At 42.1% G+C, this 24,077-nt stretch overlaps 2 protein-coding genes and 2 pseudogenes across 3 annotated transcripts; all 4 read left to right on the forward strand.

Moving 5' to 3' along the window:
- The first annotated feature begins 403 nt into the window (after nt 1–403).
- On the forward strand, nt 404–4,030 carry LOC103997512 (small ribosomal subunit protein uS17-like; annotated as a pseudogene).
- A 5,972-nt stretch (nt 4,031–10,002) lies between these two features.
- Nucleotides 10,003–14,204, forward strand: LOC103997385 (uncharacterized). Of its 2 annotated transcripts, none has more exons than XM_065125023.1 (9): nt 10,003–10,298; nt 10,743–10,924; nt 11,012–11,193; nt 11,298–11,582; nt 11,710–11,768; nt 11,848–11,884; nt 12,026–12,097; nt 13,158–13,479; nt 13,654–14,204. In XM_065125023.1, the coding sequence occupies exons 1-9, from the start codon at nt 10,184–10,186 to the stop codon at nt 14,002–14,004; spliced, it is 1,605 nt and encodes a 534-aa protein (XP_064981095.1). In that variant the 5' UTR covers nt 10,003–10,183; the 3' UTR covers nt 14,005–14,204. The 2 variants fall into 2 exon arrangements, with proteins under 2 accessions (XP_064981095.1, XP_009416858.2); XM_009418583.3 differs by having other exon boundaries at nt 10,004–10,298; nt 10,737–10,924.
- A 177-nt stretch (nt 14,205–14,381) lies between these two features.
- LOC103997511 (arogenate dehydrogenase 1, chloroplastic-like) lies at nt 14,382–15,407 on the forward strand (annotated as a pseudogene).
- A 2,350-nt stretch (nt 15,408–17,757) lies between these two features.
- LOC103997383 (probable monogalactosyldiacylglycerol synthase 3, chloroplastic) lies at nt 17,758–20,701 on the forward strand. The gene is made up of 8 exons (XM_009418582.3): nt 17,758–18,242; nt 18,522–18,694; nt 19,028–19,189; nt 19,265–19,406; nt 19,488–19,712; nt 19,795–19,857; nt 19,943–20,017; nt 20,089–20,701. Exons 1-8 carry the CDS (start codon nt 17,907–17,909, stop codon nt 20,347–20,349), a joined length of 1,437 nt encoding a protein of 478 aa, XP_009416857.2. The 5' UTR covers nt 17,758–17,906; the 3' UTR covers nt 20,350–20,701.
- The last annotated feature ends 3,376 nt before the right edge of the window (nt 20,702–24,077 follow it).

Here is a 24,077-nt window from a genome sequence, read left to right on the forward strand (position 1 = left end):
GAGTATAAATTATTCCAAAAAAATAAATATCTGAAACTAAATTAGATATTTATTTATATTAATCGGAAACATAATAATATCCATTTAGACCCATTCTAACAGTAAAAAATATGTTTACTTCAAAATCCACGGCAGTATGTTGATTATATCCATATTCCCAAAGCATCGACCAACAATGCTGAACACACATTGTTACTTAATATGTGGCGGGTTTCAGGTCGCGACCCGGATCCGATTCGAAACCAAGCCCGGGTACGAGTTCGGGAAGACAGATGGACCCGTTTGGCAAGTCATATCTCATAAATCCCAACAAGTATGCTCATAAGGGCTCTTCTGTGACCCAGCAAACCGTCTCGTTCTCCACAATCGCCTCGTCGCCGCCGAAGGCCTTTTGCCTATCTCCTACGCCCGATCGGTCATGGCGGAACAGGTTGGATTGCTTCTCGTTCGAATGACTCCCTTTCCACCTACATTGGATATTTCATTTTCTCCCGATTTTTTGGGAATTTTTTTCCTCTTAGATTCGAAGTCTGCCGATCCACTGTCGCTTTGGGCTCTTCTGTGACCCAGCACGGTCGCAGATTCCTCAGGACCATTTGAAAGGGTTCTGTTTGATTAGAAGGTTTTTTTTTTTTTGTGAGAGTTTCTTCTGAAGTACACTGTCTTGCTGTGGTGTGTTTGGAACGCCGGTAGCAATATTTGTGCGCTGTGAGGCTTTGTATTTGTTTCCCTAAGATTTCTTGCAGTTAAACAATGTCTACTTTCTTCTTCTCTCCAATTGTCCCATAGTTAATTAGTCAGTTATTTTCCATTTTCTTTTTGCTATACTGACTTCTTTTTTATTTTGTGTCATACTGTTATGCAGACGGAGAAGGCTTTTCTAAAGCAGCCAAAGGTATTCCTTTGGTAAGACGGCCGAGTCGTTGGAGTTACTTAATCTTTAGAGTATATTTTCAAATGGTGTTAATATAATGATTCTGGAAGACCATTGGGCTAGGATTCAAGACACCCAGAGAAGCCATTGAAGGTCTAAAATCTACTTTTCTCGTTGCTTTGATTTAGAGCTGTCAGGCTTGTTTTCTTTATCTTGGTCTGAATTCATACGACAAAGCTCTAAAATAAATTATTCAAATTGGCAAAACATCTTGGTTACCATTTTATAGGAATTACTGTGTTTGACGGTCCGAGGGAAATTCGGTAAGGGGGCCACTCCGTGGGAAAAGGGGGAAAAGAGAGGCTTTTCTAAGGAATTTGTCCATTTTAAATTGAATCCTTTTGGTCTTTTCTAATTATTATTTTGGGACTGAACAAGTTTGGTAACGACCAAAATCTTCTTTGTCATGCCACTATTTCTAGTTTTGATTGCTTGATGATCGAAAATGCTATTTGTTCATTAGGTTCATCACAAATACAAAGTAGGTGCTTAAGTTATGTGCATTATGGGCTACACTGGGTACTGCATTACTGAGCATGTCAAAAGGTTATGATTAATAAAATTTAAGTACCAAGTTTAAAATAAAGGTCTGGCCTTCTACTTTGGTAGAGGTCAATATATTTTTGGTGAGGCCCTTTGTATGTCGTAGATTCAATGTTATAGATATTGGTCACTGAGTATTTTATGTGGAGCGGTCCGTACATGTTAGTATTAGCTTCTATTTAGTGGTTGTTGCCGAGTGTCTCATAGATAACTGTTTCCTTTTCATCTTTTGTGAGGTCCATACTATCAAAAAATAAAAATAAATACAATTTTCTTCTGAGTAGTTTGAGATCCACATACATTGAATGAGTTAGTTGGGTTTCTAAAAGCCCTGCAAATATGCTTCTCATATTTTGTTTTTCATATAAATTCCTCGATTCTTGTTTATATCATATTCCTAATCTTGCCCCTATTTTGCACTTTAATCTCTCTGTCCAATTCTCTGTAGCTATAATCAGTTTCACTTTAGGAATGGAAAATATTTTCTACTTCTGGCAACACAAGTCCAACTTGCATTTATATTAAGGGCTTTTTCTTATTTTTTAGCCAAATCCTCTTGCTCCCCTTTCTACTCTCTTTCGTTTTTGGCTCTCCTAATGAGATCTGTTGTTGGCAAGGGTCTTCAGATTTTTGTTGACTTTTTGGGGGGAGTAGGCTTTCTTGTTATTTTCTCAGAACATCCTCACCAAATTTAACTTGAGGTATTGATATGCACAGGATAATAAGAATGGAGGTACTATGAATAACTACAATTAAGGGAGTTGTACACATTAACAAAATTAAGGGGACTAAGGTGCAAAACATTCTGCTTCAGTTACTTTTTTTATATTAGAAAAAAAGTCAAAAGTAAATTATCTTCATACTATTTTGGTACCTACATAAACAGTTTGATCAATACATTTGTTTGATGTGTTTTTCCTTGGAGGATTCTATTGTTTGCCTAGTATTCTACATATAACAGAAAAACAGAACATTAAGACATGTACTTGCAGATACTTACATTGATAAGAAATGCCCATTCACGGAATGTGTCGATTAGGGGTCGAATCTTAGCAGGCACATGCCATAGTGCCAAGATGAACTGAACCATTATCATACGCAGAAACTACCTTCATTATGTGAAGAAATAACAAAGGCAAGCAATACTCTCTGTTTTCTTTTTCCAAATAAATTCCTATTTTAATTATTTTCATTTTTTTCTAGGTATGAGAAGAGACACTCTAATAAACCAGCACACATCTCGCCCTGCTTCCGTGTTAAGGAAGGAGACCATGTTATCATAGGCCAGTGCAGGTAGGTCATCTTTTCTTACACTATTGCCAAGATCCAAAATATAAGGAATTACAGAATCTTTTAAGTACATTCTTAAAACTTGTATGATGTGATCCTACATCCTGTCAACCCACATAAGGCAAGAAAGATAATGATCAAACACCGAAACGATATTTTTGTATGAAGAAAATAAGATGCTTTTTTTAACCAGTAGCATTGGCCTGGTAAAAATATTATGATAGTCAATGCTGCTTGCTCTTACAACACTCACTGAAGTGATGATTATTAATTTTGTATAGGCTATTGGCAAAGACTGTGAGGTTCAATGTTTTGAAAGTTATACCAGCTGGGTCAACAAGCGGAGGCGGCAGCAAAAAAGCTATTGCAGCTGTATGAGGATAAGGCTTGAAAAATAAGATACTGGCAGTTGGAAGTTTTAAGTAGAAAGAGATATACCATTGAGGAACAAACTTTATCAAATTAGCGGAGTTTTGGAATATCCTCTTAGTTAAGTGTTTCGTAATTGTTATGACATCAAGTTTTTGTTGTTGAACTACTTAAAAGAGTGAGGAAACGTATCTGATGAACATTCAGAGTACAGGACATTTAAATATGTATGTGAAGTTGGTTCAGTGGTTTTCTAAGAAATTTTGAAATTTCATTACGGGATGACAATATATCTTTATTGATACGGGATAGTATAAGTTGGTATCAGTTTGTTTTTGTTGTAATGCTAAATATTATATGTCTGTATATTTCAGGTCCCTGTTTGTCACGGACAAACTTCTAAACAAGGTGTTTGATGTAATGCTTATATCTGTCCGTGTCTATTGGCATGTTCATGCCTTGTACAACATGTAAAGGGACGGCCGAAGGCTTAATAGTCCCATTTTAGTTGGGTTGGTGGCCTCTTTAGGCTTGTAAATAAAGGTTGTGTCATGTAGACACGTGCGAGAGCTTTTCGGTCTATAATGGACCATTTTACCCTTTGTTGTGCCACTGTTCAGAGCTTGTAAAGTCTGTTTGTAATTTGCTTTGTCTATGAAGTGTTTTTCGGACATGTTTGCTTGTGGATCCCGTTTGAGGCGTTCTCTTTAACCCGTTCTCTCTTTTGTTGGTCCTAAGGGACAATGGGAGGCTTCGGGGGGGCTGACCTTTGCGGACGGACGCGCAAGGGTGCCGCACGACTTAGGCAAAACCAGCTAAGTCCGTGTCATATGGTATCAGAGCGGGACAAGCACTCATAGAAACACTTGACATGCAAATGTGGGGGACCTAGCGGGGCTGCGTTGAGGGCAGTCAGCAACGCGCGACCGTTTGAGGGAAAACGGGCATGGAGATGTAGGGAAAAGAGTCGCTCAGAGGAGCGGGCATCTGAAATTGGCATTCAGAGGAATGGCCAACCCTTCGCGCAAGAGGCACCACGAGAACAGACAAGCTTGAAAGAATTTGGAGCGCACAAAGGTTGGGATGGCTGAGTTTGAGCTACGGCTCAACGTTGACAACTATACTTGATGGTGCTCTAGGCAAGCGAGGCGCTTGGCAAGAATGAGACCATGCAAGGTGGAATGAGTTGCGCAACGACCAAAAGAGTTATGCAAAGCTCACAGAGGTGAGGGGAATTGCTAACTCGAAGAATTTGGTACTCATGCATGGGCTTGTATGCGGACGACGGAATGTTCGTGGCCATCCCAAGGCGACCGAGACTCGGCACCATGGAGCATTGAAACTTTCTCTTTGGCAAGCGTAGGATACGTCCGTAGGAGGCTGAAGTGTGCAATGAGTTCAGCATGTTGCTAGGCCTTGAGGGGTGCAGTGGGGGCTGTATTGACGTGGAGTCGCAATCTAGCAAGTGCGTTTGCAGGAGGCAGAACAATGCATAGTTTGTTCAGCAGATCGGAGTAGTCCAAGGGGATGGTGGTCTCCGAAATGAAGAGAGATGTTGCTCCAACGGGATAGTTATCCAGGAGGGATAAGTCCCGGCTCTCCAGAGGGAGAATCATGTGAGACGGACCTCACATGTTGAGGAGGAGTACCTCACAAACAACAACTCCACGAAGCTCGATGGACTGAGCAAGCGGCGAGGAGTTGTCGCATGATCTCGCTCGAGAGAATGCATTGGTGGATGCATTGCGAGATCAAGTGGGGGAGCGACCTGAAGCAACTTAAATGAAGGCACACTTGGAGTCGATGTGGAGATCGGACTCAAGGGAGGGCTGACCTGTGGAATGGTGGGCACGAGGGCCACCATCGACTCAATGCGAAAACGAGGAGCGGAGCAACTTGGGCGTAACTTGGTGAAGTACCCAAGCCGCATGAAGGGAGCCAGCAGAGAAGTTGGAACATGGAGCAGAAGCACAGTGCTTTCCTTAGACAGAGGTCAAAGACATGAACTCTTGCAGAGGCAAGAGTAGGATCATGTTGTTCCATGGGTCCTTCATTCTGACGGAGCGGACTCATCTTGCATGGTGCCAAAGACGAAGGGAGCTTCTAGGCACATGCACCTTATCTCGGAGGAGCATTTGATGGAGGAACTAAGGCGACTCAATTTGCGAAGGCGAAGTTGGGTTCAGAAGGCCTTAGCACGGGGCAAGAGAACGCAGAGGCGGGTACTCTTGAAGAATATGCCACAATGTTGCCATTCAAAGTTGCCATGAAGGAAGCGGTGCACAGCGGAGATTGTGCTGGTAGGGGCAGAGGCCCAGGATCCAGACAATGGTGCACAAATTACAGTGAAGTCGGTGGACTTCGGGAGCTACTAGGCGACGGACTGTCCTAGAGCGGTGCTTCATCTAGGTGTGACCCAAGAGTGGGTGGATGAAGGTCGATTGCCAAAGGAGCGAACAAAATCGAAGGTGGAGGAGACCCTGCGATGTATTGGCAGAGGCCACACATTGAGGGTTCACAATTCGAGTTTATTCCACAAGGATCAGAATGCAATGGAGATGTCACCAGGAGGCGACATGGTGCAGCGGATCGTGGTGGGACAGTTTGTGGCAATGTGATACACACGACAGAGTCCCGGGAGGGACTAGATCATATGGAGGTATGATCGGGAGCTACTGGGAGCTCCACTTCGGTGAACAACACGACGACAAGAAGGGCTATGGATTCAAGGAGTGAAGGCCATGGTACTGCAGAGGCGGGTCTTCCGTGCGTGCATCGAATTTTGCTTCGAATGAAAGCCTTGGTCATCAGCATATGAGGGCTGGGTTCCACCAAGGGAAAAGTTCGAATGCAGGTACCAGTGAGTTCCATGGGAGGAACTTGATCATGCAGAGGTATGATCGAAGCAGCTGGAGAGTTAGACTGCTCTAGAGCTCATATTCGCTTAAGGGAGCCCGGCAAGTCAGAGGACAAGGCCGAGTAAGCGAACGTTGCTACCAAGGAAGCTAAGGAGAACAGAATCGGTGCAAACCCTACAACGTGATGGCAGAGGCCATGCATGGGAGTTGCAGTCTGTCTTTCCATCGACCAAACAGACTGCTTGGAGAACACAGAGGTGTTGAAGCAGGAGGTCGAAAGGGGCGAGGAAGCGACGACGAGTCCAGAGGGACTTAGCTACCTAAAATCAAGCAATTAGTTAGAATGGAGGTGGACTCGGAGGTGTGTCACGGAGGCATATCTACTGATTGTGAAGAAAAGGGATGGAGATGCGAGGCGACGGATAGTAGTGCCATGGGCATGACAGCGCCATGGTACCGCAGAGGCGGGACTTCCGTGAAGGTCATTGATCCCTTGCTCTCACGGAGGGAGAGCGCTTGGTCGTGAAAGGGGCCGAGGAGGTGGAGCATGCAGAGGCAATCTCCAAGTACCGAGACAAGGCTGAAGGGCAGAGGCCAAGAAACTTCGTAAGACCGGTGTCAACAAGTTTCTCATCAAGATAGCCGTAAGTGAAGGACTTCGGGTCATGCAAGAGTGCACGACCAAGGAACGAAGCAGGCAATACGTGGTGTTGTACCTTTGCTACTCAGTGGAGTAGGCGGCAGGGTTGATGGAGAAGACGGTACAATCCCAGAGGCGACCTCATCTATCAGAGAATTACTCCAAGTTGGGGGTGAAAACTTCCTGCATTCCAGAAGTTCAATGGCATTGAGAAGGTGAATCACAGTAGCTAACTCAACGCAAGGAGTGCAAACACTTCAAGTGCTTCAGAAGTGTGAGCAAAGAGCAGGCGAAGGCCAGTAACCAGCTCGATGCATGAAGTACAACCTCGAGGAGGCGGGCGAAGTCAAGTAACCTTTGCCTTCTCAACTCTTAAGAGAATGGGCGAAACCGAGTACCCCAGTTCTCTTATCTATCCAGCAGAGGAGCTCTGCACAAGTTCAAAGACCCTTCGAAGATAATGGAAGACAATAGTTGTCAAATCCTCACCAACGGTGATCAGTGCTACTGAGAGTAGATTGTCCGCTTCATTTCCCAACGAAATGCCAATCGAAAGCGGAAGTGATGCGAACCTACTTGGATGTGACAACTAACTGAAAGAAGAGTCAATGAGCAGATTTTGTGGAGGAAGGACCCAAAACTTCAGAAGTTTGTGAGGCGATGCTCGTTAAAGCTCCAACAAGCATCCACCCAGTTCAAGCAGCATGTGAAAATTTTGAGAAACTGGCGCAGTAAGAATGGTCTTTTCCTTCATTTGGTGGATCCGCAGGAATCAACGAGGATCAATACAACTCAGCCAACCCCACACCAGAGTCAGAGTCATTGGCGAGTTGAAGCAGCATGGCGGATCAAAGGTTCGACTACTCAGAAACAGCAGCGGAGAGCAGCTGGGAACCAGGAGGCGCATTGCAGCTGGAGCAGAAGATTGAAGACTCAGCAAAGGCGAAGAGTTGCAGTGTTCACAAAGGCTTCGACGAGGACGTCGAAGGGATAAGTGGGGGAGAATGTCACGGACAAACTTCTAAACAAGGTGTTTGATGTAATGCTTATACCTGTCCGTGTCTATTGGCATGTTCATGCCTTGTACAACATGTAAAGGGGCGGCCGAAGGCTTAATAGTCTCATTTTAGTTGGGTTGGTGGCATCTTTAGGCTTGTAAATAAAGGTTGTGTCATGTAGACACGTGCGAGAGCTTTTCGGTCTGTAATGGACCATTTTACCCTTTGTTGTGCCACTGTTCAGAGCTTGTAAAGTCTGTTTGTAATTTGCTTTGTCTATGAAGTGTTTTTCGGACATGTTTGCTTGTGGATCCCGTTTGAGGCGTTCTCTTTAACCCGTTCTCTCTTTTGTTGGTCCTAAGGGACAATGGGAGGCTTCGGGGGGGCTGACCTTTGCGGACGGACGCGCAAGGGTACCGCACGACTTAGGCAAAACCAGCTAAGTCCGTGTCATGTTGTCATGATAAGTGCTTTACATATGTGTAACCTAGAAACATTATATAGTCTTTATGAACATTAAATTTAAAAGGCTTTGGTCAGATCGACATGCCTACTCGTAAGTCGATGAATCCCACAAAAGCTCCTCCATTATCATTCATTAGACCGATAGTCCCAACCAAATGTTTAATAATCATTCATAAGATGGTAAAACAAAGCCCACCGTTTCAAATGATCACCCACTTAAACCCGGTTCTTGTCTTCTTGCGCCCATTTGGATTTGGTGGGTGGGTGAGAACCACCAACGTGGCTGAGCACATCGTACAACCCGAATCTAAGTGTATTAATCTATTATTTTGTAGCCCTCGTGCCTACCTTGTTTGGGATTGGGGAAATAATAAGCGTGCGCTTTTCAGTTGCAAATCGTAGAGTGGTATCCGATATACGTCATCGATAATGCGTGGCGGTTCGGCTGTCGGCAAACTTCACGAAGAAACCTACAAATGCCACATAGATATCGCCACGTGCCGCGCCGCCAATCGCGGCCTGCAACGTGTCTAGTTGCGCCGGATCGGGTACAACTTGCGGCAAATTCACGTGGCGACAAGCGGCGGGCCCACGAATGCCGTACACAAGCCGCAGGGACCCACATGGAAGTGCCCGTTTCCCCTGGTATCGGATTGGCTTGGCTTTGGCTTCCCGCGTTTGGATCCGCTGAGTGAGAATCGTGGATTAGCCATTGGAGGTGGGGAAGAGCTGACTGGTTTCAACGGCCGGTCTCGCATTGTCCACCAACGGAAACGAAGGCGAAGAGATGGCTTGTATGTGGTGGAGTACCGAGGATCCCGAATCCTTCGTCGTTTTCGCGCTGCTCTATCGCCGTCTCCAGCAAACCAAATCCAAACCAGATCATATTTCCCGGAAGACCCTTCTCGGGAACGGAAGGAACAAAATCTCTGTCGTTTTCTTTGTGATTTAGTGACAATAATACCCTTTTGAGTTAGTGCGTTTCTGAATTATTCGCTATAAAAAAAAGATCATTGGTATCATCGATTTCATTATAAGTCTCGATCAAATCAATTGCTGAAGTAGTTTGAACTAATATATCATTCAAGCAAGGAAACATCTATCATTGGTTGTCTAAATATACTCACAGAAAAAGAAGGAAAGACAGAGTGAATACGTGCTATAAATATACTTACATTATGCCAAAATCTTGGGAAGAAAGATGCGATGGGATTTTTGCCTGAGATCTTTCATTGCTATGAAATCCAAGATGACAAGAGACCACTCAAACAAATGCAAAGCAAAAGCACGGTTGTAGCTTTCGAGATCACGCAATAGGAAGAGACAATTGTTGGTGGCAAACTGGCTCGACCTTATCTTAGATCATCACGCCATAGATTTCTCTTTATATTAAATTAAATCCACAATGTGGCAAAATAGGTGTCTTATTCCGTTGGATTCGGCACTCAGCTGTGCCATCCTACTCCTGTCGACTTGTTGAGTGACGATGAAATGGCTTCTTCGGAAGATTTAGGTGTCCCAACATATGACAAGATATGTCGTGAAGAGAATATACTGCTGTCACATCTCCAATGCTGACTCCTTCGATCACTATCACATCACTTGTTTTTTTTTCCTAATATAATGTTGATCAACACTATGTTGCCTTTGTGAAAACTTTACCTAAATTTTGTCTCAACTGTTGGTAATATCTTTCTTTTATTGCTGGGAACGATATCTCATGCATGAGGAGAAAAATAAGAAATAAAATGAGAGAAGTGGATATAGAAAGAGAAAGATCAATGCACGATATCCTATGCACAAACTTTGGCGCATAAGATGAGAACAGTGGCAAATATGATGTTTTGAGGACAGTCTGGTGGCAGATATGTAACATGAAACGCTTATGAGTGACGGGTGTTCCGTAATTAAAGGGGAAAGCCACGAGCGGTGTTGCTGCATATGATCTTTTGTATGAAGTCTGTTTCCTTCCGATTTCCACCTCCCTGGAAAGAATCGAACAGGAAGAGCTCGAAAGGGAAGGAATTCCTGCATAAAACCCCACACTTCGAGTACCCTGGAAGGGAGTGACCGAGCTCCGACGAGCATGGCATTCTCTAGATTTCCAGCTTCACTCCTCCTGTCCCCTATCGCCGTCCTCCTTTTCCTTCCTCACTCGATCTGCCACCCTTCTCTTGAGATCAAGAAAACGTCCTTCCCAGGTATTCTATTCTTTGCAATCTCGTTTTCCCAGCACGGTGCTGAATTTTATTGCAGGGATACCGCTGTTCTCAAGGAGAAGATTTGTTGTGCATGTGCCCTCTTTTTTATGCTGAAATAATGGGTTATCTTCTACAGAATCCCCCTCTTTGCGCCCCTTTTTATTCTTTTTGAACAGATTACTTTTTCCTTGTCAGCGTTCAAGAGTCCATTGGAAAGTATATATTTGTGTGTTACACATCCAGAGAACATGGTTCGTTTAGGAGTAGCTTGTTGTGTTCTGCAGAATCCCCCTCTTTTTGCACAGGAAGAAAAGAGATGATTTTTATGTAATTTTTTTCTTTTTTTGAAGTTAGTATTTAAGACGCCATTCAACAAAATCTGTCTTTTTTTGTTTGAGAAGCGTTTTTGTGTGTTAAAGATGCGAGTGGTTCGAATAGGTGCAGGGCTTCAAGACGGCTTGGTTCTACCAAGGAGATTTGTTGCCGAGGTGCCACCTCCCGGCGATCTTACAGTGGATAATAGCTCCTTCATCCTGGCTGCGGCGAGGACACACAGAAAAGATCCTTTAAATGGATTCAAGCGTTACACTGGTGGTTGGAACATCAGTGAAAAACACTACTGGGCTGTAAGCCCTTTAGCTTCTCTTATACCTGTTCTCCTTCAGCTGCTTAATGGTTACTGAATCCTATATTTACTTTGTTTCTGATGGCAGTCTGTGGGTTTTACGGCTGCTCCCGTGTTCGCCATCGCCTTGGCATGGTTCCTGGGTTTTGGGTTGGCCTTGTTACTTATTTGTTGCTGTTACTTCTGTTGCTGCCGGCGGACTTACTCATATTCTCGCACGGCCTACGCCCTTTCGCTTATTCTGCTGATGCTATTCACATGTGCCGCAATGTAGGAAGACATTCTTTTTCTCTTGCTTTCTGATTGTTGCATTGTGATATGAGTTGTTTGTCATGACCTGGAAGTTCTTAAACTGAATTTTGAAATCTACTCAGCATCGGATGCGTGGTTCTGTACCAAGGTCAGGGGAAGTTCCATAGCAGCACTTACAAAACTCTGGACTATGTTGTGGGTCAGGCGAACTTCACCGTGGACAACCTTAGGAACTTCTCAGAGACTTTGGCTGAAGCTAAGAAGGTTAAAGTCGACCAAGTCTTCCTTCCAACTAATGTCCAGGGTGAAATTGATGCCCTTGAAGCAAAGGTCAACTCTTCAGCAAATAATCTTGCCAGTCAGACATCGGACAATTCTAGGAAGATAAGCCGTGTACTAGATAGCGTGTATGATTATTGCTTTCTATATTTGAATTGTAAATTTCATATTGTGGAGCTTGTAGTTGGGAAAGACTACATATTTTGATTCATTTTGTAATGCATTTTCACTTTGCTTTATTTTTGTGCCCTGCAGGAGATTGGATTTGATCATAATTGCTGCTGTCATGCTCCTTTTGGCATTCCTTGGGCTCTGTAAGCATCTAAACTCGGAGCAAAATCTTAAGAATTTTGTTTTGCCAACTTGCTGATCTTAGTGTGTTTTATCATGCAGTATTCTCTGCACTGGGACTACAGTTGCTTGTCACCATGTATGTGAGATAATGTCACCTTCAGTCACTTCTCTCTTGTTCAATCCCTTATCTGCAAAGTTTTTGGATACTCTTTTAATAGTTACTTCCTGATTCCAAAGTCAAATTTCTCATCTACTTCTCTGCTGATAATGTATGCAGTTTGGTGGTTATTGGGTGGATTCTAGTGACGGGCACGTTTATCTTGTGTGGTGTTTTTCTTATTTTACACAAGTAAGTTCTATTATAACTATACTAGATTACTACACCCGCAAAATTTGTTCATTTTAATTAGAATAATGTGATGTTGAACTTCCTCTTTTCTTGTTGGATGGAGCATTATGGGACATCATAGCATTAACAACTGGGACAGTTGAATGATTCATCTATTCTCCAATAAATGACTTTCGCTGCAGAAAGTATCACATAAGAACTTGTTATGTATGACAGAAAGCAACTTTGTTATCTAATTCTTTTCTTTTTAATTTTTTTACTCATTTGTGAATCCACATATGGATGCAACCTTTCACTTTTGCTTTGTGCATGCACCTTATTTGACACTTATAAACAATTTCTTATCATATTGCTGATTGCATAAGCCATAACAACCGATTGCACTTTGGAGTCATCATTGGTGTAACACCCCTCCCTAGTTAAGTTCCAAATAGGAAATGAGAGAAAAATTCAATTGGTTTATTGATTTGTGTTCAAGTATTTTGGACCACTAGTTCATGTTCATCAAGTAAACAGAGTCCATTATTTCATTGAGTTGAATCACGACAAATGACATCAAGTATGAAGAGGGGCTGATGAAGTGCTTCAGTAGGAAAGGGTTTACCCTATTAAGGGCCGAACACATGTGGCGAAATGGAGCCACCATTGAGCTAGACCTTATGTGCAGCATCTCCAGTTTAGTCTCACATGGGAATTGAGAGAGGACTATTACTAAATTGGTTATCAAGGCTTGACGTGAGCACTATTATTAATTTGGACTCAAGCATTTTGGGCCAATGGTTTAAGTTTATCGAGTCAATTGGTAACAACGAGTCGAGTTGCAACATTAGCATTAAAATATGAAACATATAATGTAGGCCTCATTTCATATCTCATCAGGTGTTACCGTTTGCTTTCTGTACTAGTTATGGCTTGTTTTTTTGATCTTTTGAGCTTAAAGATCCTTTTGACCATAGGACTATCAAGTATGTCACACCCTGTTCTATATGAATATTGGACTATCCTCATCACCTAATATGTTTTATGTGACTAATTGCTTCATTCTCTATGATTTTACCAGTGTGGTAGCTGACACATGCGTCGCAATGAGTGAATGGGTTGACCATCCTCATGCACATACAACTCTAGATGATATTCTTCCTTGTGTTGATGCTGCCACTGCCAATGAGTCTTTGTGTCGAAGCAGGGAAGTTACCTTCCAGCTAGTTAGCGTTGTTAACAACGTGATCGTCAATATTTCCAACAGGAACTTCCCTCCTTCGGTGCCTCTGTATTATAATCAGTCTGGTCCACCGATGCCTACACTCTGCAATCCATACACACCTGACTTGAGTAACCGCACTTGCATTTCTGGAGAAGTGGATTTCAACAACGCCTCACAGGTAAAGTAACAATCATAGCAGAGCCTAATCATTTTGAAGCACAGAAAACTTTATCCCAAAGGAAGAAGGAAAAAATATAGAAGGAATTTTAGTATCAGTCACTGTTAACTTGTAGTAGTTACATTCCATATGAAAAACTAATTGGATATGTAAATTCTTTCTTTTACATTGCAGGTATGGAAAGGATACGTTTGCCAAACCGCTGTTGTCTCTGGGTCCGAAGTATGTACAACCATCGGACGTGTTACTCCAAGTATCTATAACCAAATGATGGCAGATGTAACTGTGAGCCGAGGATTATATTACTATGTGCCGTTCCTCACGGGACTGGAAGACTGCAGTTTTGTCCGAGAAACCTTTACTGCAATACACAAGAACAATTGCCCTGGCCTTGAGCAGAACAGCAAATTGGTCTACATTGGTCTTGTGATGGTATCGGCTGCAGTGATGTTATCGTTGGTTTTCTGGGTGATTTATGCCAGGGAGAGGAGCCGTCGCAAGTTTGACAAGCGGTTCTACCCGTAATAAAAGGAGCCTTGAGTTTTCGACAGCCTTATGATTGTAAAGTTCTCAATACTAATTTGAGTGTATCTGTAATGATATACGTAGTTGATTAAGATTCACGGTGTAAATCATACGATGCAACTTCTAGCTGTCCAAACATTTTCAAGCTGTACATAATAAATGTACATCTTAGTTTGTATAGAATTAGTGATGCTTTGGTCGATCGCGCTTTTTAGTCCGCAACATCTGTTGGTCGGATCTGCAAGAGCAATATGTGTCGAACTATGGAAATAGTCCATGAAGCAAGTTGAAGAAAGCAGGCACTCAGTTTTGATGCAGTAGGCTATCCTTTTGCTTAATTCAAAGAGCAATTCGCTAAACAGGTTCGTCGTGCCATGGAACAATCCTAGCTTTATTCACACTCATATGCAAAGTGTAAAGCCCATTCATATGAACAAAGAATATTTTCCTTCACGGACACAAAACAACAAACACCCTTTTGGTTACATGTGCACCGCCACGTCCTCCATGGTGCAATCACCGTCCCTATTCGCCGTTCCGCCATGTCCATCCAAGCCCGGGACGTTGACCCGGTGGTGGATGTCGGGGCGCTGCCGCTGAAGCTCCTCGACCGCTGCACCAAGCTCAAAATCGCTATCGTTGGCTTCGGCAACTTCGGCCAGTTCCTTGGCCGCACTTTCACTTCCCAAGGTCATGAGTTGCTCGCCGACTCGCGCACCGACCACTCCGCCACCGCCCGCTCTCTCGGCGTTGTATTCTTCGATGACCAGCATGAACTCTGCAAGCAGCACCTGGACGTGGTCCTTGTCTCCACGCTTTCACCGCCTTCACCGCAGCACGCTTTTTGTTGACGTCCTCTCCGTCAAGGAGTTCCCGAGGAACCTATTTCTGCAGCGCCCGCCGCGGCACTTTGACATCCTTTGCACGCATCCCATGTTCGGCCCCGAGAGCAGCAAGCACGGCTGGGCCGGCCTCCCTTTCGTCTACGTCAGAGTCCGGATCGGCGACTCCGAAGACGGCGTCGAAACGCTGCTAAATCCACGCCCATCAACACGAAAGGTCACGAAACGCTGCTAAATCTGGTACAGAACACCTGCAGCGATAGCTGCGAGCTCTACAATGGGCTCTTCATATACAACAGGAACTCCACCGAGCTGATCGAGAAGCTGGACGTGGCCATGCACGCCATGAAGAAGGAGCTATTTGGGCGCTTACATGGAATGCTCATGAAGCAGCTATTTGAGAACTCAGAAGCAAATGAGTCTATTGCGTAAAACTAGACAACAAAAACTAAATCCGATTCAATTAATAAAAAAAAAAAAAAGGTCTTAGATCTCATCTGAAATCGCTATCAATTATCCTAACGAATAATTTGGTGCGATGAATCCATTCCGAATGTAAGAAGGTTGATACAATAAATATCATACGGTGGGTTGCAGTGGAGCCAAGCGAATAGCTTCAGCTTTCTCGGGCTCAACGTTCCCGTATCCTTCTGCAAGCTGCGAAGCGTAGCCTGCCATCTTTCTTAATGCGACAATGGGACGACCGTACCGGACATGTACGATTACAGCTCATGTTGTCGTCGTTCATCAGCCGCTGCCATCGACATTCAATGGCATAGGAACACGAGCCCTCACGGCAAACCTCCTTCGTACGACCGTAGAGATGGATGCAGCCAGGCAATTGAAGAAGACTGGTGCGTACGAAGCCAGATATATTAACAATAAATTAATTCGAAATATTATTGTGAGTAACTAATTTGATATTTGATACATGAAATATTCGTTCCAATTAAGGTTTAATCTCTATCAGTACGTCAAGATAATTAAGGTTAATTACTAAACCCAAACGAGTTTTTCTCTACGAAATCCGAATCGAATCCGACTAAGCTAACAATGCTTCGATAATGCAGTGGGAATGATAAATTAAGGTGATGTGGGACACCTCATAATCCCAAGAATCACTCCGTATCAGTTGCATCACGGATGACTGTTAGGATGGAAAAGTGAACCAACCGGGTGGCAATTAGGTGTGATTGTTGGGATCTGCGATGGCCACTATATCTCATACATTATTATTACCACGGAATCCCTCCAACTAATCGTGGTCCATCGAGACAGCCTAACACAGCAGGGCGGTCGCTGCACGTGTGAGCGGTTACCGATACGACACCTTCGCCGTTAAGCAATTGCGACTCGAGTTCGTGTTATTTTGACTTCGTGGACTGAGTGAGAAAACACGGGCCCAAGCGCGTTCTCACCCCATACGTGTACCTCACAAATGCGACACGTGGATGAGAATGGCAAATACATCGCCTGGGGCCCACACGGAGGTAATGGGAAGAAGCGAAACCCTAAGTCGGGTTAAGGAATCGGCCGGATCGGCCGCTACGCCGTCCATCAGAAAGATATGAAAGCAACAGAATAAAACTGTTCTGTTGGCTGGATGACCTGACTGCCACCTGTAACTGAAAGCGACATGACCAAATTGCGTTTGGACCCCTCTAACAAGTGCCAATTCTCGTTTTGACCACAAACGATTCCCAAATTACATAAAAGAGACCATAATAAGATAAGGATTTCATGTATGCCCCCATTTAGAGTCAACGCAAATATTTTAATAATAATTTTATTTAAAAAATAAAAAATATATAAATTAATTAAGAGAATATGAAAAAATCATGAGTTCCTCGCCCCACCTCATCTAAATGAGAAATTAGATGGAGATGGAGAATAAAAGATAATACAAGGATGGGAAAATATTCCCTACCTTTTTTGGTTGATATCCTAATTGATGATGATTATTCTTAGATTACTAATTCTAACAATAGTATGTTTACCTTTGGTTTCTAATTCTAGCAATTGTGAGTTTCACATATATATTTCACGGACCGATTGTACACAATCCTCATTTAATAATTTTTTTTTATCCAAAAATGAATAAATCTATGTAGCGATAAGAAATAATATTATAATAAAAAATTAATACTATGATTTAAATAATTAAATATCATAAATTAAAATAAATTATACATACATTATAAAGCCGAACATCATACCTCAAACATCGTAAAGCAATATATCATCGATGTAGGAAGTGACATTATAAATATATTAAAAAAAACTAGATTCTCATTCTCTTTCTTTTAGTATTTTTAACACGAACACTATTATCGATAGATAAACGATAAAAAGAAGAAAGAAACTTATTATTCTATAATGACTATATCGCTAGACGATTTTACTATTATATATGGACGAGAGCATTTTTGATAATTAAGAAAGTTTGTCCTATCAAAATTACTTTTCTATTGGCTGATAATGGCATTAACTAAAATCTAATTATATTTTTAATATATTTTATCTTAAGTTAATTAGATTGTATAATCATTAGTAAGTCAATAATTATATTAATAAATTTCTTTAAAAATCATAGTTGCAAATAATCTTAATGATAATGAGTTTCTTAAGGTTTCAAAAATAAAAATTATTCTCAAAATGGAAGAGTATAAGTCCTTTATTAAAAACAAATGCAGAAACATGGTCAAGTGGAAGGAAGGATTTCTTCATAAATCAGAAAATGTCAAGGGGTTGCTTGTAATATTTCCCCACATACGTTACCCCATTAATCAACTAATAAATTCTCGGAATCATCCGCAGAATCTCCCGTCACTCCTCACTCGGACCCATTACAACTGTCCAAAAATATATGCATATTACAACTGTTGACGACAGCTTGGCTTCTTCGACTCTCTCTCTCTCTTCCCCATTCCCAACCGTTGTTCCAAACATACCACGTTATACAAACGTCACCCTGCTTTCGTGTTCCTCTCGTCTGTTCGCCTCCCTACCACTGAAGAGCTTCAAAGTGTCGGCGGAAGAAGGGCGGAGGCGCGAGGAGCCATGGCGGCGTCGGTGGCGCCGGCGCGGCGGTCCATACGTGAGCTGGTGATCCAGAGCGTGATGAGCAACCAGGCCCAGCAGCAGCAGCAGCGGCGGCGGACGAGGAAGAGCCTCTCGTGGGGCGGCGGCGGCGACAGGGGCGGCGCCGCGGCTGTCGGGGACGACGGTGACACCGGTTTTTGGGAGGAGGAGGAGGGCACCATGGAGCTGGCCCAGATCGGGGCCGATCGGACCAAGAACGTACTCATCCTGATGAGCGACACCGGCGGGGGTCACCGGGCTTCCGCGGAGGCCATTCGTGATGCCTTCCGTATCGAATTCGGCGATGAGTACAGGGTATTACTCGCTCTCCTTCTTGGTGGTTTGTGGTTTCTCCCCTTTCCTCGATCTCCCCTTCCGCTGAAAGATGCCTCCTTCGATTAGGTGAACGGGTCTTTACCAAAGGTCTCGCTTTTAGCCAGATCTGTTGTTGCCTATGTTCTTGCGATTGCGACCTCAATGTTTTCCTACTAAATGTCATTTCTTGTCTGATTAAATGTTTTCCTACTAACATACGATCTCAAGGAATCGTCAACCTCAGTATTATGAATCTATCTTTCCCCTCTTCATCTGCAGGTGTTCGTGAAAGATTTGTTTATGGAGCATGCGGGATGGCCTCTGAACGACATGGAGAGGTCGTACAAATTCATGGTGAAACATGTACAGCTGTGGAAAGTGGCCTTTCACAGCACCTCTCCTCGTTGGGTCCATAACTTCTACCTTGCTGCCATCGCAGCCTTCTACGCCAAGTAAGAACTGTTGCCGTGTCCTCTCCTTTTCCTTCATGGGTTCTGATGACGCAGAAACAACTGCAGCCACCTGAAAACACCTTTCATGTTTACCACAAATCAATCAGTTGCATACAAGTATACGTCTGGGCCCGATTCTCATATCTCGTTGCATCATTCATTGCTTAGATATTGATTCTTGTCATTGTTCTCCAATTTTTTGCTTGTGGGATTTGAGCTTCTGCTGATGTTGGACTTCAGTTAATTAATTAGGATGTCACTTTCGGAAGAAGGCTTTCTTGCATTAGAGAAAAATGGTTGGCATACTAACTCAGGATTTGCTTATGAATGAAGAAAGGTGGAGGCCGGACTGAAGAAGTACAAGCCTGATATCATCATCAGCGTTCATCCTCTCATGCAGCACATCCCTTTATGGGTACTGAAATGGCAAAACCTTCAGAAACGAGTTGTTTTTGTTACTGTAATCACGGACCTCAACACCTGCCACCCGACATGGTGCGTTCAACTACATGTAATGGAATTCATATCACCATACGTTAATAATTGATGCAGGAATGGCACCTGATTCAGGTTCCGAACCGGCGTCAACAGATGCTATTGCCCCTCTGAGGAAGTAGCAAAGAGGGCTTCAGTGGATGGGCTACAACCATCACAGATCCGTGTGTTTGGTTTGCCCATCAGACCTTCCTTCTGTCGTGCTGTTCTTCTTAAGGTTTGTCCCCAGATCTCTCTACACCCTGTAAGTTTTCTCCTGAGAGTTAGTTTAGATGCCTTTGTTATTATTCGCTGACAGGAAGACCTGAGGAAGGAGCTTGAGATGGATCCGAATCTTCCTGCGGTCTTACTTATGGGAGGAGGTGAGGGAATGGGTCCAGTTAAGAAGACAGCAAGGGCCCTTGGTGAATCACTCTTTGACAAGGAGCTCAGCAAACCAATTGGGCAGCTTGTCGTCGTTTGTGGCCGTAACCAAACTCTAAGCTCCACATTACAGACCATTCAGTGGAAGATCCCTGTGAAGGTACCAAAATTCTTAAAGATCCAAGGAGGGATCCAGATTTAGTATTTTCTATCATCCACTTATAATTAATTGGTGATGACAGATAAAGGGATTTGTCACTCAAATGGAGAAATGGATGGGAGCTTGTGATTGCATTATAACAAAGGTATGATTCTATTCTTGGTTTTGCATCTGTCATGCATGACTTCTTCCGAATTCATGTTCCGGAATAATGTTTGGCGTGTTATCAGGCTGGACCTGGTACAATTGCTGAGGCTTTGATAAGGGGACTTCCTATTATCCTAAATGACTTCATTCCTGGACAGGTTTGTTGTTGAATATCAATGTTGATCAGAGTATAACTTGCGACTATTTAACATACTGTTCTGCTTTGCAGGAGGTTGGCAATGTCCCTTATGTGGTTAACAATGGAGCTGGAGTGTTCTCCAAAAGCTCGAAACAAACAGCGAGCCTCGTCGCTCAATGGTTCGGCCCCGAATCAGAGGAGCTGAAGAAAATGTCGCAAAATGCCCTTAAATTGGCACAACCTGATGCAGTTTTCGACATAGTGAAGGATATCCATGAGCTGGCACAACAGCAGGGGCCTTTGTCTCAAATCTCTGATTCCCTGACTTCATCTTTTTTACAGCCAATATAACAGGTGATCATTTGTGCAAATCTAACTCCTCCAAATTCCAACATCTGTTTAGTGTACAGACACCATCGACATTCTTTGGCCTTTAAGATGGCTTCATTTCCCGTCGGCTTAGGACAAAGATCACACTGTGTGCAGCTTTTAGTGGTTTAGGACATGTCCTCTTCTGTTGTTCTAATTGGTGTCTATGGTATTCGTTTCTTCTTCTACATTTCTAGAGGTAAATTATATGTGAGACATTTAGTATAACATTGCTTGTTTGATTATTGTTATGTATAGTGAGGCAGCTGAACTTTTGCTCAAGTCAAATGTTCTCAACTTATTAAGGTATATTAGTGAGTTGGATTTGTTGCCAGTCGGCTTTGTAACAAAGGAATCCACCTTTGTGATCTTTGTTATGCTCCACAGTGTATAGATGTAATCTTATTCCACATTCAATTATACAGTCAAATAGAACTCCACAAATCCTTCCGGTCAAATTTGTGGGTGCAGAACATAACCATATGGCACTTATTGATAAACCCAATTGCATGGTAAGTTCAATTGAACGATCTGTGCGATGAATACATTGTAAAGGTTTTCTTATATCATACTTTATTAGTTTCTAATTTGGTTCGGATTACTCAAATTCTAATGTGATAATAAATTCAAATAAAAGAAGATGATTTGAATGAGTATGATTTGACTGAATAAAAAATTATCATACTATGACTAGTAGATGTGGATGACTTAAGAGCAGTGATATAGTTGAAGTTAATTAGGGGAGCTGATGAAGTCTTTCATTTTTCACATTAAAATCTCTCTTAGATGAAGTCCTAAAATGAAGTACAGATTTCTTTTATATGCGAACAATTCTTCTCCTTCCTGTACTACGTAGCTAGTCATTTTTATTTTTGTTCTTCTTCTTCTTCTTCTTCTTCTTCTTCTTCTTCTTCTTCTTCTTCTTCTATTCGACGTAGTAAATCGCGGTTGACTTAGAATCAAGTCTTTTTTTTATCTCGTCGAAGTTGGTAATAAAGCGAAGACTGCAGAAGTCCTTTCTGGCGCACATCTTATCTAATTGTTTAGATGTTTGCTGCTCTGTGGTGCTTTGCCCCTTTCGGTCTCCCTCTCCTTCGTACTAGTAGATTTCGTAGGCGACGCATCGCCCAGATGTGCTTTCTGTCTTTCTTGCTGCCAACCTACTAGAGAAGGCCATGGACTATTTAACTATTCTAAAAATAACCCTTTTTTTTTTTTGCTTTTTCTTGATTAACACTCTATGTTTTAGTTATTCCTGCAGCTCCTTATTTCCTAAAAGAAGAAATTGCTTCTACTCTGGCCATCACCTCGATCGTACGTTTTAACTCTCATCGTCGTATTTAATCGTGTGTTTGTGTCATCATCATTGTTCGTGTGTTCTTATTATCGTCTTAACCGGTGTGTACTCACCGATGTCTTTACCTATGCACCATCACTAATACCGATGTGATGCAGAATTAGAGGATAAAGTATAATAGGTTTTGAAAGAAAAATTGATGACACATTTTTTTTTTATAGAAAACGAACAAATTCACAAGAAAAGTCGACATTACAATCGTATTTGCTAGAATGAGTTTTCCGTGCAGAAAAGGGGTGAATACACGAAGAAACATTGACAGTACAATTATATTTGTTAGAACGAGTTTTCCAGATAGAAATGAAGCGAACTCACAAAAGCAACTTTGATAAAAACGAAAAAAATAGCTCACCAATAAGTTTAAAATCACAAAGGGATATATAAAGATCACCACCATAAGGATAATAAATAATGATATAGAACTGAAAGCAAAAAACTCATCACTCAAGGGCGCATCTAAGAGATACAGAGTTTAAAAAAGTACTCCAAGAGAGCTTATGCCAATATCCTTAGTTTCTAAAGTTTTTTATAATCCCTAAACACCAAAATAAGTACTAGTTCATGAAACAACCCTTCATACATAGGAAAATTTGAAATTAAGTGTTTTATAGCTAGTAACCAACTTCTTTAATTTATTCCTTGGTTATGAAAAAAAGCATCTTAAGACAACTATATCTTTGTGTATGGAATATGCTCATGAGCTGTTATAATTAAGTATACCGAGTTGAAAACTATGATGCACGATGAAAAATATACCATAGCATCAGCAAGGTCTATATGAGCATATTGTAGCAAATTAAGCACTCCCGTGTCAATCACTCTCATCATTGTTTTCACCTATGCACCCTCGCCCTCATGGTCGCAATCATCGCCTCTGCTCCTAATGTTAGCTCCATGCTCGGAGGCGACGAGAGTGAAGGTGCATGCAAGGTGGGGTGAAATCGATTGACAAAGAGGTCAAAGATAATTTTATATTTAAAAAAATAAAAAAAATATTTTTACAAGAATAACTAGAAAAGGGAGCCTTAATCGAGAAAAAAAAATAGGAGGTTTTTCCTTGGAGAATTTGCTCAATATTTTTATCCACTAAGTTAATATGCAATTAATTTAGCAATATTTATGATTTACATAGGATGAACTATGGAGGCAGGTGGCTGAATTGGACGCAATTAGAAGCCCAATCCGATGTGATGCACCTAATTGATTTTGCTATCGCCGAAAACAAAACGATTCGGTGGCACGAGCAAACCATGCGTGTTTTCCGAACGTTGGTCAAAATTCATCAAGCCAACGTCGCATGCCTGATGAGAACATCAGCCATGATAGAGTTTAGAATCAATCCGCATATGGACGCAGCCAATAGTGTTCTCCTCCTGCATGCTGAGCTCATTCGCAATCTCGATCGATTATAGTCGTGCGACATCATAAACTATACCTGCAAACAAAAGATGAGTCTACTGTTAGCCTTATACGTATTGTCGAAACACCTACTATTGCAAGTTAAATGGAAGCTCTATTTGTCAACTTAGAACATTTGCAAGTTCTGACATTATTCATTTTTTCTCGTAATGTAGCCTCTCAAGTGCAATAAAATTTCCAAAAACCACAATCCTCTTGAGTTTTTTTTTCTTTCCCGTTAATATTTTCACCTTTTATTGAGAGGTGGTGAGGAGTAGATCAAACTGCTTGAGTAGTGTTCATAAAGACTGAGTTGTATAATATTGTTGGAAAGTAATTCTCGTGAATGGCGGATTGGTTTTGAAGAGCGTATTTGAAAAGGACAAATGAATAATTTAAATTGTAATCTGAAAAAACAAACGATAAGTTCCATGAAAATAGTTTATCAATTTTTTTTACTTTATATTTGATGGTTCAGAGTATGAAAGAATAATTTTGATATTTTATTATTTTGCATGGACATATATAAATTTCTCAAGAAAAATAAATGTCGCATGATTGAATATAAGAAAGGGCAAATCCCAAAAAAACAGCTTCAACATTTAAAAATTTTATGCAGTGCAAAAAAAATCTCACATAGTATTTTTTTTTACAAATAACTATTTTACCTCTATCTTTATTGGACCCGTTGCATACGTTACCCTCGTCATGCTCGCTCGTAACAGATGTTCGTGAAAGGAGGGGGTGCAAGAGCCGCCACGAACCTATGCTACCCCCCTCACCTCTTCTTTCCCTTCTCTTTGCCCCGTCGAATATGTCGCTTACAACTCTTACGCGAGGAAGGAGGGGATACGAGGAACTCCACCCTTGTGCGCCTCACCTCGTGCAAGGATTGTCATTGCCTCCATGGACCCATTAGCCCTTGTCAAACCCGTTATTGCCTTCGTGCCCTTTC

This window comes from Musa acuminata, chromosome BXJ2-9, assembly GCF_036884655.1.
Source record: "Musa acuminata AAA Group cultivar baxijiao chromosome BXJ2-9, Cavendish_Baxijiao_AAA, whole genome shotgun sequence".
Classification (NCBI taxonomy): domain Eukaryota; kingdom Viridiplantae; phylum Streptophyta; class Magnoliopsida; order Zingiberales; family Musaceae; genus Musa; species Musa acuminata.

Coding starts and splice junctions, on each gene's coding strand:
- LOC103997385 (XM_009418583.3), top strand. CDS start 10,184: ATGGCATTCTCTAGATTTCCAGCTTCACTCCTCCTGTCCCCTATCGCC. Junction 10,925..11,011: donor GTGAAAAACACTACTGGGCT/GTAAGCCCTTTA, acceptor TTCTGATGGCAG/TCTGTGGGTTTTACGGCTGC. Junction 11,194..11,297: donor CTATTCACATGTGCCGCAAT/GTAGGAAGACAT, acceptor AAATCTACTCAG/CATCGGATGCGTGGTTCTGT.
- LOC103997383 (XM_009418582.3), top strand. CDS start 17,907: ATGGCGGCGTCGGTGGCGCCGGCGCGGCGGTCCATACGTGAGCTGGTG. Junction 18,695..19,027: donor ATCGCAGCCTTCTACGCCAA/GTAAGAACTGTT, acceptor TTATGAATGAAG/AAAGGTGGAGGCCGGACTGA. Junction 19,407..19,487: donor GTCGTGCTGTTCTTCTTAAG/GTTTGTCCCCAG, acceptor ATTCGCTGACAG/GAAGACCTGAGGAAGGAGCT.